Source organism: Centroberyx affinis, unplaced genomic scaffold (genome assembly GCF_046629955.1).
Source record: "Centroberyx affinis isolate AG114_WGS23_722 - 3 ecotype Tasmania unplaced genomic scaffold, CSIRO-AGI_Caff_v1 ptg001583l_1, whole genome shotgun sequence".
In the NCBI taxonomy this organism is placed as follows: domain Eukaryota; kingdom Metazoa; phylum Chordata; class Actinopteri; order Beryciformes; family Berycidae; genus Centroberyx; species Centroberyx affinis.
Genome location: NW_027280033.1, coordinates 222,685 through 234,435, shown reverse-complemented (window position 1 = coordinate 234,435; position 11,751 = coordinate 222,685). Strand labels below are relative to the sequence as shown.

General features: G+C 46.7%; 1 protein-coding gene across 1 annotated transcript; it reads left to right on the top strand.

Moving 5' to 3' along the window:
* The first annotated feature begins 9,827 nt into the window (after positions 1-9,827).
* On the top strand, positions 9,828-11,462 carry LOC139651042 (myeloid-associated differentiation marker homolog). The gene is made up of 2 exons (XM_071527871.1): positions 9,828-10,094; positions 10,881-11,462. The coding sequence occupies exons 1-2, from the start codon at positions 9,828-9,830 to the stop codon at positions 11,460-11,462; spliced, it is 849 nt and encodes a 282-aa protein (XP_071383972.1).
* The last annotated feature ends 289 nt before the right edge of the window (positions 11,463-11,751 follow it).

The window sequence follows — 11,751 nt, the reverse complement described above, 5'->3', positions numbered from 1 at the left end:
GCCCCAATTCTGCTGTCACAGAAAGCTGTAGATGACTGGGGGGGGAAATTCCACTACATAGATTTTTTTCTCAAAGGCGCTGTTGGAGCACTCCAATCCCATTTTGGCTGAGACAGCTACTTTTTCAACTTAAAAGGTTCAGAAAATTCAGTAAACACTCTTTGCAATGCTTTGTCTGAAACAAAATTGATCATAAGAATATGAATTAGAAGAATGCATTACCTTTGAAAGTTGCTGCTCTAAATTATTTTTTGAAACTCCATCCTCTGAGGCGGTAAAGCCCTGCTGGGTAAAATCTAACGAATCGAACACAGATGACCTGAGCACTACAGAAACCAACAAGGACGAAGATGAATAGGGGAGACATAACTGCTGACTCAGTTTGATGTTGTATAGCTACTCTTTATGGAAGTGGGTGTTTTGAATGGAGTATTTGTGAACTGGAGGTGATGGTAACTGTGGTGAGGTTCAGGTGAGGTAATGCACCCTCTGGCGGTCATATTGGAGGTCCTCAGCTCTTGGGCAGCAGTGGCTGTGAACAGCTGATTGTATTTGTAAACACACAGCTTGACTATCTCAACAGAATTTAATAGACATGGTCAATTTCTGAGCTGTTTGACTGGGAACTAATTTTGTCACTTATACATCTGATCGATTTTGTGTTTAGAAAAGTTGTCAGCTTAGCTAGTTAATCATCTGGTCAGCTAACCATCACTGCAGTTTGCGCACTAGCTAACGTATCTGGTAGAAGGTAGTGTTAGTAATGGCTAGTCTTTGCATCTTAACCTAAATTGGCCTACTGGCTAGTTTGCTAGATAACAGCTGTTTGTTCAGGTTATCTAAGCTGACTCTTCTCACGCTTCAATTTATGTGTCACAGCAACCTGAATTTGGAAACAAATCTACCTTATCAGACTATTCACTCTAACTTGCAATGTTACTGAAATGACACACCACAACAGTCTTTTTCATGTATCTCTCTTTTTATAGCCAGGTTGTAATACAGTATATCTCAGCTTATTCGTTTTAACAGATTAATTCAACATTCAATAGTCAATTCAATAGTGTAAATAAAAAGCGTATCTGGAAAGAGGAAACAATACTAATACAGTGAGTATTAATAATGTATATGAAAATTACCTACTTTTGAAAACCCGGTATACCGTATTTCCTCTAATAGTTGCCGGCAGTCAATTAAAAGCCGGGTCTCCGATAATGGCCGGGGCCGTGGTCGACACAAACAAATAAAGGCCGGCCCTAAATACAGGCCGGGGAAAAAAACAAAGGAAACAAGCGTGAATTCGCAATAGCTGCGACCACGTACACACACTGTGCAGCTATAGGCCACCAAAGGGTGGGGAAATTTTTGTGGACCAACCAACCGACCGACCGACAGAGCGAGCTATAGAGCTGCTGGTCGCAGCTAAAAACAACGGTGGGTACCGGTAAACTCTTGATGCCTGGCGGAAGTCTCTGGAGCATGCCGTCGTCGATTACCGTAATTATAGGCCGCCAAAGGGTAGGGAAATTTTTGTGGACCAAGCAACCAACCGACCAACCGACCAACCGACCGAAAGAGCGAGCTATAGAGCTGCTGGTCGCAGCTAAAAAGAACAGTGGATACCGGTAAACTCCTGATGCCTGGCGGAAGTCTCTGGAGCATGCCGTCGTCGATTACCGTAATTATCGGTAATGCATTGCAGTAACAAAAAAACCGCTACCTAACGAACCCCAACAGAAGCAGATCAGAAAACAAGAAGGCTTCGTACTAAAATATCAGCAAATATACTTATCAAACAGAGGGAATTACAAATAAAGGCCTGTTTCTAATGAAAGCCTGCTTCCAATAAAGGCCTGGTACCCTCTGCAGTTGAGGTAAATAAAGGCCCAGGCCAATATTAGAGGAAGTACAGTATTTAGCCATTGTTTGCACACAGACAGTTCTCCATTATGGGGACAGACATGGTTGCTTGGGGGCAGTAACAATTTTCTGTTCGCAAAGGTGAAATACCTGCCTTGACATCACTGATTAAGGTGTGGCCAGAAATGCAACAGGGTTGAAAGTTTCAGCCCATAGCAGGCAGTGCAACAGTGATTTTCTGAGGCCATATAGAGGCCATGACATGCATGTTTACAGCAACAAAAAAATAAATAAATAAAAATTAGTGCTGATTCACTTTTTAATGATGGCAGCTTTCACAGCTGAATGGTCTCACAGAGCTAAATGACAGACCAAGGACTGTCTGCTAAAGGTGGGACATAGAAGTTGGTTCATTCAGTCTCTGGGACAGAGGAACTTGTTTTGTTTTTCAAGCAGAGCTGACATTATTAATGCGTAATTGTCTCTCACATCACTGCACCACATGCATATGTGCACACACAAATATAAAGATGTGCTACACAGCTTGCATTCACTGGAGCACGCTAGCTGTTACCGGCTGTTCTCGGTTGAGGGATTAGAAGAAAATGAGAAAAGTTGTAAGTTTGTAACCGATGGTCTCTCTCTGAAGACACGTACAAATAATGCACACTGGCCCATTGGCTGAATCTCATTTGTGGGTGTTTTTCGTTCCCTTCTCAATCCGCAGTCGGAGGAATCCCCTTTTGGAGTGTCGGTCCATTTCATTTTGGAGTGGAGTTCATTTCAATGTTATATTTCACAGAAGCTTCGCCCTCTAACAGGGCTCTATTGGCTTAGCCACTCATCTAGTCGCCTCAGTGCACTGAAATTTGCATGCACGCTCTCAGCCAATCAGGATGAGCCTATACACCCTCTATGGGGCCTCGCACTATAAATGGCGAGCGGCCCCTCATTCAGCATCCACTTTTTCTTCAGCGCCTGGTGAACAAGTTTGCCTAGGATGGCATCGTCTGAGACCAACATCGCTAAAGACTGCCCGGCCTGATCGCGACAACGGACCCACATGAGGCGTGTTTTGAGTGCCTCGGCCCGGAACACGCCGCGGACGGTGTCTCCAACTCGCCGGACTGCAGCAGCTGCAGGGCTCTCTCCAGGGTGAGACGCTGGCAGCGTTGGGCTCATTTCAAACGCTATCAGCATCATCGTTTCCCTGAAATCAAGCTCTGCTGTGATGACAACGAGGCAGAGGCCGGCGCCGGCTCGCCCGAGCCCTGCTCCTCTGCCCCTGTCACAGCGCTTCCGCTGCCGGCTCCTCCCCTGGTGGCGAAGGATGATCACCTCCGCTGCTCTACCTCATCCATCGTTGAAACTAGACTTCCCCAATGTGATGAGGACGGCCGCCAAGAACCCCGGGACCCCACTTCCGCCCCCCGAACCCCCTTGCACCGCTGATCACCTGGCCCAGGGAGTCTATCGGCGGGCGGCAGAGACCAAGCCGGTCTTCGTCGCTCCCGCCTTGGATGAGGTTTGGGTGGCCATGGAAGCATCCTGGAAGGAGCCGCTCCGCTGCAAGGCCGCTCATTTTGTCCTGGCTCAACCAGCTGGTCTGGCAGCAGGAGACATGCTCCTCCTCAACCCAGAGACAAGGAGACGGTGGAATTTTATGGCAAGTTTTTCTACCTGGCGGCCCAGACGACAGCCCTGGGGCTGCTGGGTGTGTCCCTATCCACCGTGTCAACTGGAAAAGCCTCCCTCTCTGCTCCTGAATTGGATCATGTATCCCGTATTGCGGGACAGATGAACCATTTAACGAGGGGAATCACCACCGCCGCTGGACGCGCCATGGCTCTGGCTACTGTCGGTACTCGGCACATGTGGCTCGGTCTGACAGCCCTTCAGAAGAAGGACAAGGAAGACCTGCTGGTTGCACCGCTGTCGCCTGATGGGCTCTTCGGCGCATCCATCACCTTGGCCACGCAGGGTTTTCAATGCTTAGAGGAGGAAAAGGCTCAGTTGCCCCGTCATCTGCCGTTGGTGTCTTCTTCCGCCAAGCAGAAGACTTCCTCCCAGGACCCAAGGGAACGGCATATGGTGGCGTCCAAGAGGCGTGGACGGTGTAATGTGGCTTCCTCTTCTGCTACATCCTCCTCTTGCCTCCCGCCGGCATCTGCGACGCAGCCCGCCCTGCCACTGGCTCGCTCCGACGGCGACGCTCCTCCTCCGCCACCAGCCCAGAAAGGACTCGTCGACCGTGGTCCCATCGACCGCTGGCTTGTTCCTGGAAGGCTGGGAATTAGCCGCCCAGCAAGAAGCGATACTCACTGCCGGAGGGGGAACTGACCTGGCTTGTGAGGCTTCTGTTCAGCCCCAGCCGTGTGTTAGTGGCGTTGTCGGCACATCCCCCCACAATGTTCCTGGATATGTTCCCATTGTGCTTTATGTGAATGATGTTTTTGTTTGTAATAAAACAAATTACTTCTTCCATAAAGAGCCTATTCCTACCACCCTGACTGCCGATTGCTCTCTGTCCTCCTCCCACAAGGGACACCGGCCAGAGTGGCGATCGCAGTCATCATTTTGCTCTCTGCTCTCTTCCCACACGGGAAGCGCGGCAGAGCAGTGAGCGGTTCAGTGGTGCGGTAACCCCCTTCCCCTCCGGTCTTCGAGCCGAAATGGGATGGCTGATGGTCTCAGTATCACCAAGCCACCCTGCTGTCCCACGGGACAACAGAAAGGAAGCCGGAAGGCTTTTTCTGCTCCGCCTGTCTTCCACACGGAAAACACAGCAGAGTGGCGGGCGACTGATACGTTGCGTAACCACTCCCCGCTCTCCGGTCTTTTGAGTCGGCGTGAGTTGGAGGCTGGTATCGGCAACATTAACCCACCCGATCGTGTTTGGAGAGACGACGGGATGCATCGCCGGGAGTTGCTCTCAACTCTCCACCTTTTTTCCCTGAAAGAACGGTGGATGAACAACAGACCGGCATGCCGTTTCTTCGGCCCGCCTCATTCGTCCACAACAACACGGATGACGGCAGAGCGGCCTCTCAACCTTTTCGGCCGGCGAATGAGCTCCAGACAGCAGATCCTTTGTCAAGCATGGGGAATCAGTCGTCTGCCCGGCTCGAGCGAGAGGTCGGCCCCCTACAGTACTTCCTGCCTCTGTTACAGGGGAAGAATGTGTTAGTGAGGACCGACAACCGTTCGACAGTGGCCTACATCAACAGACAGGGCAGAGTGTGATCTGCACCATTGTTGAAGGCTACCGAGAACCTGTGGCGCTGGGCCACAGAGCACCTTTGTTCTCTCAAGGCGCTGCATATTCCAGGCCTGGAGAACACAGGGGCCGACCTCATGTCGAGGGGTGGGCCCCTGGTGGACGAATGGAGATTACATCCCGACATAGTGGTCCCGGTTCGGGAGGGCGGAAGGGGACCTGTTCACCACCCAGCAGAACGCCCACTGTGCCCTGTGGTTCTCTCTGTTTCCCCGAGATGCTCCCCCATTGGGGGCGGACGCGTTCAGACATACGCCATGGCCAGGAAAGCTGCTGTATGCTTTCCCTCCCCTCCGTCTCATTCCTCCCCTGCTGGCAAGAGTGGAGAGACTGTTGCTCGTTCTGGTGGCACAACGGCACCGTGGTACGCGGAGATGAGACACGGGAACTGATAAAACTAAAGCATGGCAGGATATTACCAATGCGGTGAATGCTATTTCTGCAGAAGAACGCACCATTGCTGAGGTTAAAAAAAAGTGGTTTGATATGAAACCGGACTGCAAAAAAAGGATCACAACGAGTAGGCGCAATTTATCAGCCACGGGAGGAGGGCAGGGCACTGGAACGCTATTCAAAATGGATCAGAGGATAAGCAGCATAATTGGAGAGACCTCAACATCGGGTGTCCTGTCGGAATTTGAAATGGACACAGATAAAATCCAGGCTGCATCTTCATCAGATGGTAAGACTATAAATTGTGTTTGTATGGCGTTCATATGATCAACCCATTACAAGTTCAAGTTCAAGTTTATTGTCATGTACTAGATAACAATGTACATCATTACCAGTAACAAAATTCTTGGTCTCAGACCCAACTCAACTTTGCATAGTAAGAAATAAAAACAGTATTTAGAACTAAAACATTATTTAAAGAATAAAACAGTATTAGAAAATAAGAAAACAGTATTTACAATATTTTGGATAATCTTGACAAAGACCTCAAATAATTCTGAAGCAATTTATCATGGTTCCAACGTTGAATATCCAACAGTAAAAAGGTAGTACACACACAGATCTTCAGGACAAAGTTGACTAATCTCAGTCGCACCAATTTATTCTGGCCATGTCAACAAACAGGCCTAGTGGCCTTCATCAGAGCATGGAGGACAATGGAAGTCATGTTGTTTATTTATTATTTTATTATAGGTCAGGCACAATAGTCGTCGGCCACTGTGGATGTGCCTCTGTCACAGGCTCCACTGGACTCTGCCACTGCTGGCTGGAGGAGACCCTCAACCACCGCTGCACCACCACGGGCGGAGATGGTGTCTGCCGCTGTCCTACAGAATCAAGAGATGATATTGCAAACTATTGGCCAAATTGTGGCCACACTGGCAGGAATGTCAAACACGCTGGCAGAAATATCAAACACTCTGAAGGACATAAGTTCAACTCTGAATGCTAAAAATAAATAAAAATCTGTGTATGTGTATACGCCCAGTTATGCATCCTCACTTCAAAAACGAGCAATTAGTCGTTGGCGAAGTGAACAGCAGGCCTGTTGTCAGCTCCAATAGGCGGGTCCTGTGGCATGTCCAGTGGAGGTGGCAGAACTGGTACAGGTACACCGCCTTTATTAGCGATGTTATGCAGGACACAGCAGGCCATGGTTATCCTACACACCTGTTATAGTAGATGGGAATGAATAGCTTCATCTCAGCTTGCACAAAACATAAATTGGGTAATATTATAGCATACTGCTTTCAGGTCTTGTGTAGGCTGTATATTTTATTAGTAATTCATACTTTGTCAGGTTTATACAGGAGCTTTCCACCTGTCCAAGCACATCCAGCGGCCTTTCAGCATGCCTATGGTGCGCTCTATGTCGGAGCGAGTGCACGCATGGCGATAGTTATATGACCGCTCCTGAGGGATCTGGGGGTTGGTCAGGGGTGTCATTAGCCATGTGTTCAGGGCACAACCTCTATCACCTACAGGTAGGTGAGAGATAAAGTAGTTAGTCATGAGATCCTGTAAATTGAATTTCCATTAAGTCAGTGAGAAAAACAACTTACCAATGAGCCATGCGTCTCCAGCAGCACCCTGGCCAAGGCGCAGGCCCACACTGCTGTTCTGAAGCACGAACGAGTCGTGGGTCCCTCCTGGCCAACGGGAAACCACATTCAGTGGTTGCGTCGCAAATCAGTTGCACGTTTATGGAGTGGAACAGTTTACGATTTAAAAACGGAAAGGATATGGGAGATGGTGCTTTGATGCGCACATGTGTGCAATCTATTGCTCCGATGGTGTTTGGGATACCAGCAATTTCAAAGAAATTTCTCTTTATTTGAATTTGTTCTTCTGCAGAATATGGGAATTTAATATATTGTGGTGCCAGAATGATACCATCCAACACCTTTGGGAGCGTGCGGCTGATGGATGGCTGTGATATGCCCGCTTGATCACCTATCTCCCTCTGGAATGTCCTGGTAGCTAGAAAACCCAGAGCAGACAGCATGTGGCGGGACAGGCTGGGACCTGTTTGTTCTCCTGGTCAGCTGTGGCTCCAGGGTGTTGCAGAGATCCAGGAGAATTGGCCTCGGTAGTCTGAACCGCATGATCAGCCATTCATCGCTTTCTGCAAACATGTCTGCACGGTCCCTGAAGATGCGCTTTCTCCTCATGGCACGATTAGCCAAGTATTCCAATAATACACAAATACGCCATTGTTGCCGGGTTTGACAGCGAGCCCTTGGGTCCTTTATATAGATTAATCACTTTGACCAAGCTGGTTATAATCAGTAGCCGATTAGGTCTTTTTTTTTTTTTCTTTTTTTTTTTTTTTACAAATGTTGGCCACTGAAACATTTTGTTGTTAGTGAGGTTTGGCACTACTGTAATTGATTTTGCATAAAGAATAAGGTATTCTAAGTGCCTTCCTGCATGTTTCCAAATGCATACGCATGTTTAAAAGCACACGTGAGTTTTGTTCGTACCAACAAACAAATTCAGGTAAGAACAAAAATGATAAATCAGACTGTGTTCGTAGAAACACTCGTACGAGCGCTTTACGATCAAATCTGACCGTACGCACGTTTCGTGAATGAGGCCCAATGTTTCAACCACAAGTACAAGTAAAAGTTGACAAATCAATACCAGTAATCAATACCAGTTTATTCATTTATTAATTTGCTTGTCTGTCTGTCTGTCTGTCTGTCTATGTATGTACCTACCTACCTACCTATCTATCTATCTATCGATATCATTGTGTCATACCAACACAGTCTCAGCACATACAAATGCACACAGGCACGCAAGTGGACAAAAAATCAAGGATAATTGCTTTTGCATGGAGATATTAACATTTCCTTTGCTTAAACTTGTTTTTGTTGGGAGTTTATTAGAGGTGTTCAAAATGCAGTTCAAAAAGTCAGACTTTGTGTTTCTTCAAAGTTTTGATAAATTCAACACCCTTGTAGGTAATTAAATGGGCCTATAGGACTTGTTTCATCTAGATGTCTCTAGGTGCAGATTTTGACACAAGCCGATTATTCTGTCCAAAATGAGAGCCTGATGCTGAACTCCCAGCGCAGATTTCATGCTTGAATTTGTTTTAAGTTGAATACTTTCAAAGTTAAGGGATAAAGAAGAAAGCTTGTGCTGTGCAAGTAAGATTAACTTTTAGAGTTTGGAGCTGCGTGTGTGTGTGTGTGTGTGTGTGCGTGTGTGTGTGTATACGTGTGTGTGTGTGTGTGTGTCTCCCTCACTCCCTTGTCTTCAAGCCAGTAAAGCCTGGCTGTTGCAGTTGGCAGTAAAAGTCTGGCTCTAATTTAGAACAGCAATTTATAGCACTTAGTGGATTACTCCATGTCCTGATACCAAAGCCTATATCCTAAAATCCTGGATCTTGTTTCTTTGCCAGCGTCTCACCTCTGCATTCTTTGTCCATTGAACACCAGATATTATATAGAGGTTATGATCTCCCAACATTCAAATTAATGCTCATGAAAAAAAACATCCTTCCTTCCTTTCCTTCTTTTCCCCTTTCCTATGTCTCTCACTTTTCTCTACCTTAGTGCCTCTCCCAAGGCCCAATACTTCTTACTGTATCCCTCATTTAACACATTGACAGATTTGACCTGTATGTTATATCTGATAAATTTATTGATGGGTGGGCAGGCCGCTAGGTCCAGATAGTCAGCAGTTAGCAAACACCATAGATGAGCAGCAGGACCAAGTTAGAAGCCGCAGCCTTGTGTACTCAGTGTGTCATACGATGCACTTCCTGTTATACACAACCGCTGTGTATCATATCATAATTTTTTTATTGACCAAGCCTCATGCATACAACTGATAAGCAAATGGAAGTGAACAACAGACAGCCCCCCCCAATACAAACATCCCACATAACCCTGTCACGTACTAACACATGGGACATTTGGCTGATGGCCATTTTAGGAAGAGGAACTGATAGGGCGGCAAAGGGAGCGGCCAGAGCTTCTACCTTCACCTTTAGTCCCTGTGTCTGTCACCCAGACAGAGCTAACAGGAGGAGCGACTGAGAAGAGATCAGACCACAACCAGAGAGCTGCAAAGACCAACAAAAACCAAAGAGCTGCTCAAAGAACTTAAAAAAGGAAAAAATTAAAGAATAAGTGAGCTATTAACCAAGATCGAGGAGACAACAAGTTGTTGCAGAGGAGAGACAACATTTGAATAAGGGGCCTGAGGTTGAAGCTTTGGACAAGCCATGGTTACGCTGGACTTTGGGACACTGACGGTGCCTGTGGGCATTGTGCGGATGATGGAGGTGGTCCTCACCTGTATCTCCTTCAGCCTGGTGGCGTCGGGGGCCCACAGCACCAACTCCTTCTGGACGTGGTGCATGTTCACCTGGTGCTTCTGCTTCTGTCTCACCCTCCTCATACTCTTCCTGGAATTCACTCATCTCAACACAAAGGTGCCGATCGCCTGGGATGACTTCACCACCGCTTTTGCCATGCTGGCTACTCTCATGGTGCGTGCATTTACAACTCAATTGTTAGTGGTCGCTGGCTACAGATATTGCAAGAGCAAACTTATCAGAGGTTGTTGGTGAAACAGATTAGTGACTATCTGCTTTGAGATCGGCCACTGTTGCTGAGCAGAGGTCAGTGTGAATAATGATATGAATGTTCTGTGGAAGATTAAGGCTTCACGCTACAACCAACCAAAACAACTGTGCACATACTATAAACTAGGATGTGAACTTTGATAAACAATATTGAATTGTGAGATACCACATAATTTTGTTGTTTTTACATTCAATGACAGTATGTCCTGGTTGAAGATGTGTCTTTAATGTCTTTAATTTTTTGAAGCTGTAAAAAGGTTTGTTTAGGTTCATATTGTCCTTTAGCACTTTGAGTCACAATGGGTTGACAAAGCTGTGAAAACTTTATTTTCCATCTATAAATACAGATCTTCAACAGCCACTAATTTTAGCATACTTAACACGCTAAAAAATCCCACCTTGGGGCTTTAACTGGGCATGTGAATGATGTTTTTCATAGCTATAATTCTTAACTATCCAAATATAATGATAATCACACCTTTGATTGGATTAAAGTTTGATGTTTAGCCATAAAGTACTGATCAAAAATGTGCACACTTTGCTCACTTAGTAGTCTTAGTACTAATAGTGTCTGAAATAGTCAAATGACTGCATTGTGATATTCCCTTGTACTCAGCCAGGTTGTGTCTTGAGCTACATTGACTAAGAAGGGATCATTTTGCAATAATGTTTGACCTTCCTTTCAAACAGGTGCTGGCAGCATCCATCATATATCCCACCTTCTTCACCTGCTCTTCGTGTGGCAAGCCGATTGGCGCCACTGTTACGTCCTGTCTGGCCTTCATCCTGTACGCCACCGAGGTCGGGCTGACCCGTGCCAAACCCGGCGAGATCAGCGGTTTCCTGACCACGGTCCCGGGCCTCCTCAAGGTCCTGGAGGCCTTCGTGGCCTGCATCATCTTCACATGCTTGGACCACAGCCAATACTCCAAGTTCCCAGGGCTCAACTGGTGTGTTGCAGTCTACTCCATGTGCTTCATCTTTGCCCTCCTCGTCATCACCTTCACCATCGGCCGCCTGTTGGCTCTCTTCCCTGCACCGTTTGACAAAGTTCTGACATGCTGCAATGTGCTGGCTGTGTTGATGTACATGACAGCAGTGGTCATCTGGCCAGTTTACAGCTTCCAGAACAATCCAAGGCCGAACCACTGTTCTCCCATTTGTCAATGGGATAATTTAGTGGTGATCTCTTTCATGACCTGCTTCAATCTCATTGCTTACATTGTGGATACGGTTTATTCTGTAAGGTTGGTCTTCATCAGCAGAACATAGGCCGCAAATTTGTCTGATCTTTCATGTCTCAGCAAGCTTCGAAGTGCACTTGAAATCAAAGACTGAATGTGAATGGGAGAATATTATGTAGAGGACTATCGGTATTCCTTGTGCAATTTTTGTTGAACATATTTTTATCAAGGTTGTCATGATAATCCCATTGATACGTTTGTGGCCACGTGGTAGTCTTTTACACTGCACTAGTTTGTTGCTGATTTCAACTGAATAGGGGTAATTTCTGTCTGTCATGCCTTCTCTGAAGACATGAAACAATGATGGCCGTGTCTAA

Coding starts and splice junctions, on each gene's coding strand:
- LOC139651042 (XM_071527871.1), top strand. CDS start 9,828: ATGGTTACGCTGGACTTTGGGACACTGACGGTGCCTGTGGGCATTGTG. Junction 10,095..10,880: donor CCATGCTGGCTACTCTCATG/GTGCGTGCATTT, acceptor CCTTTCAAACAG/GTGCTGGCAGCATCCATCAT.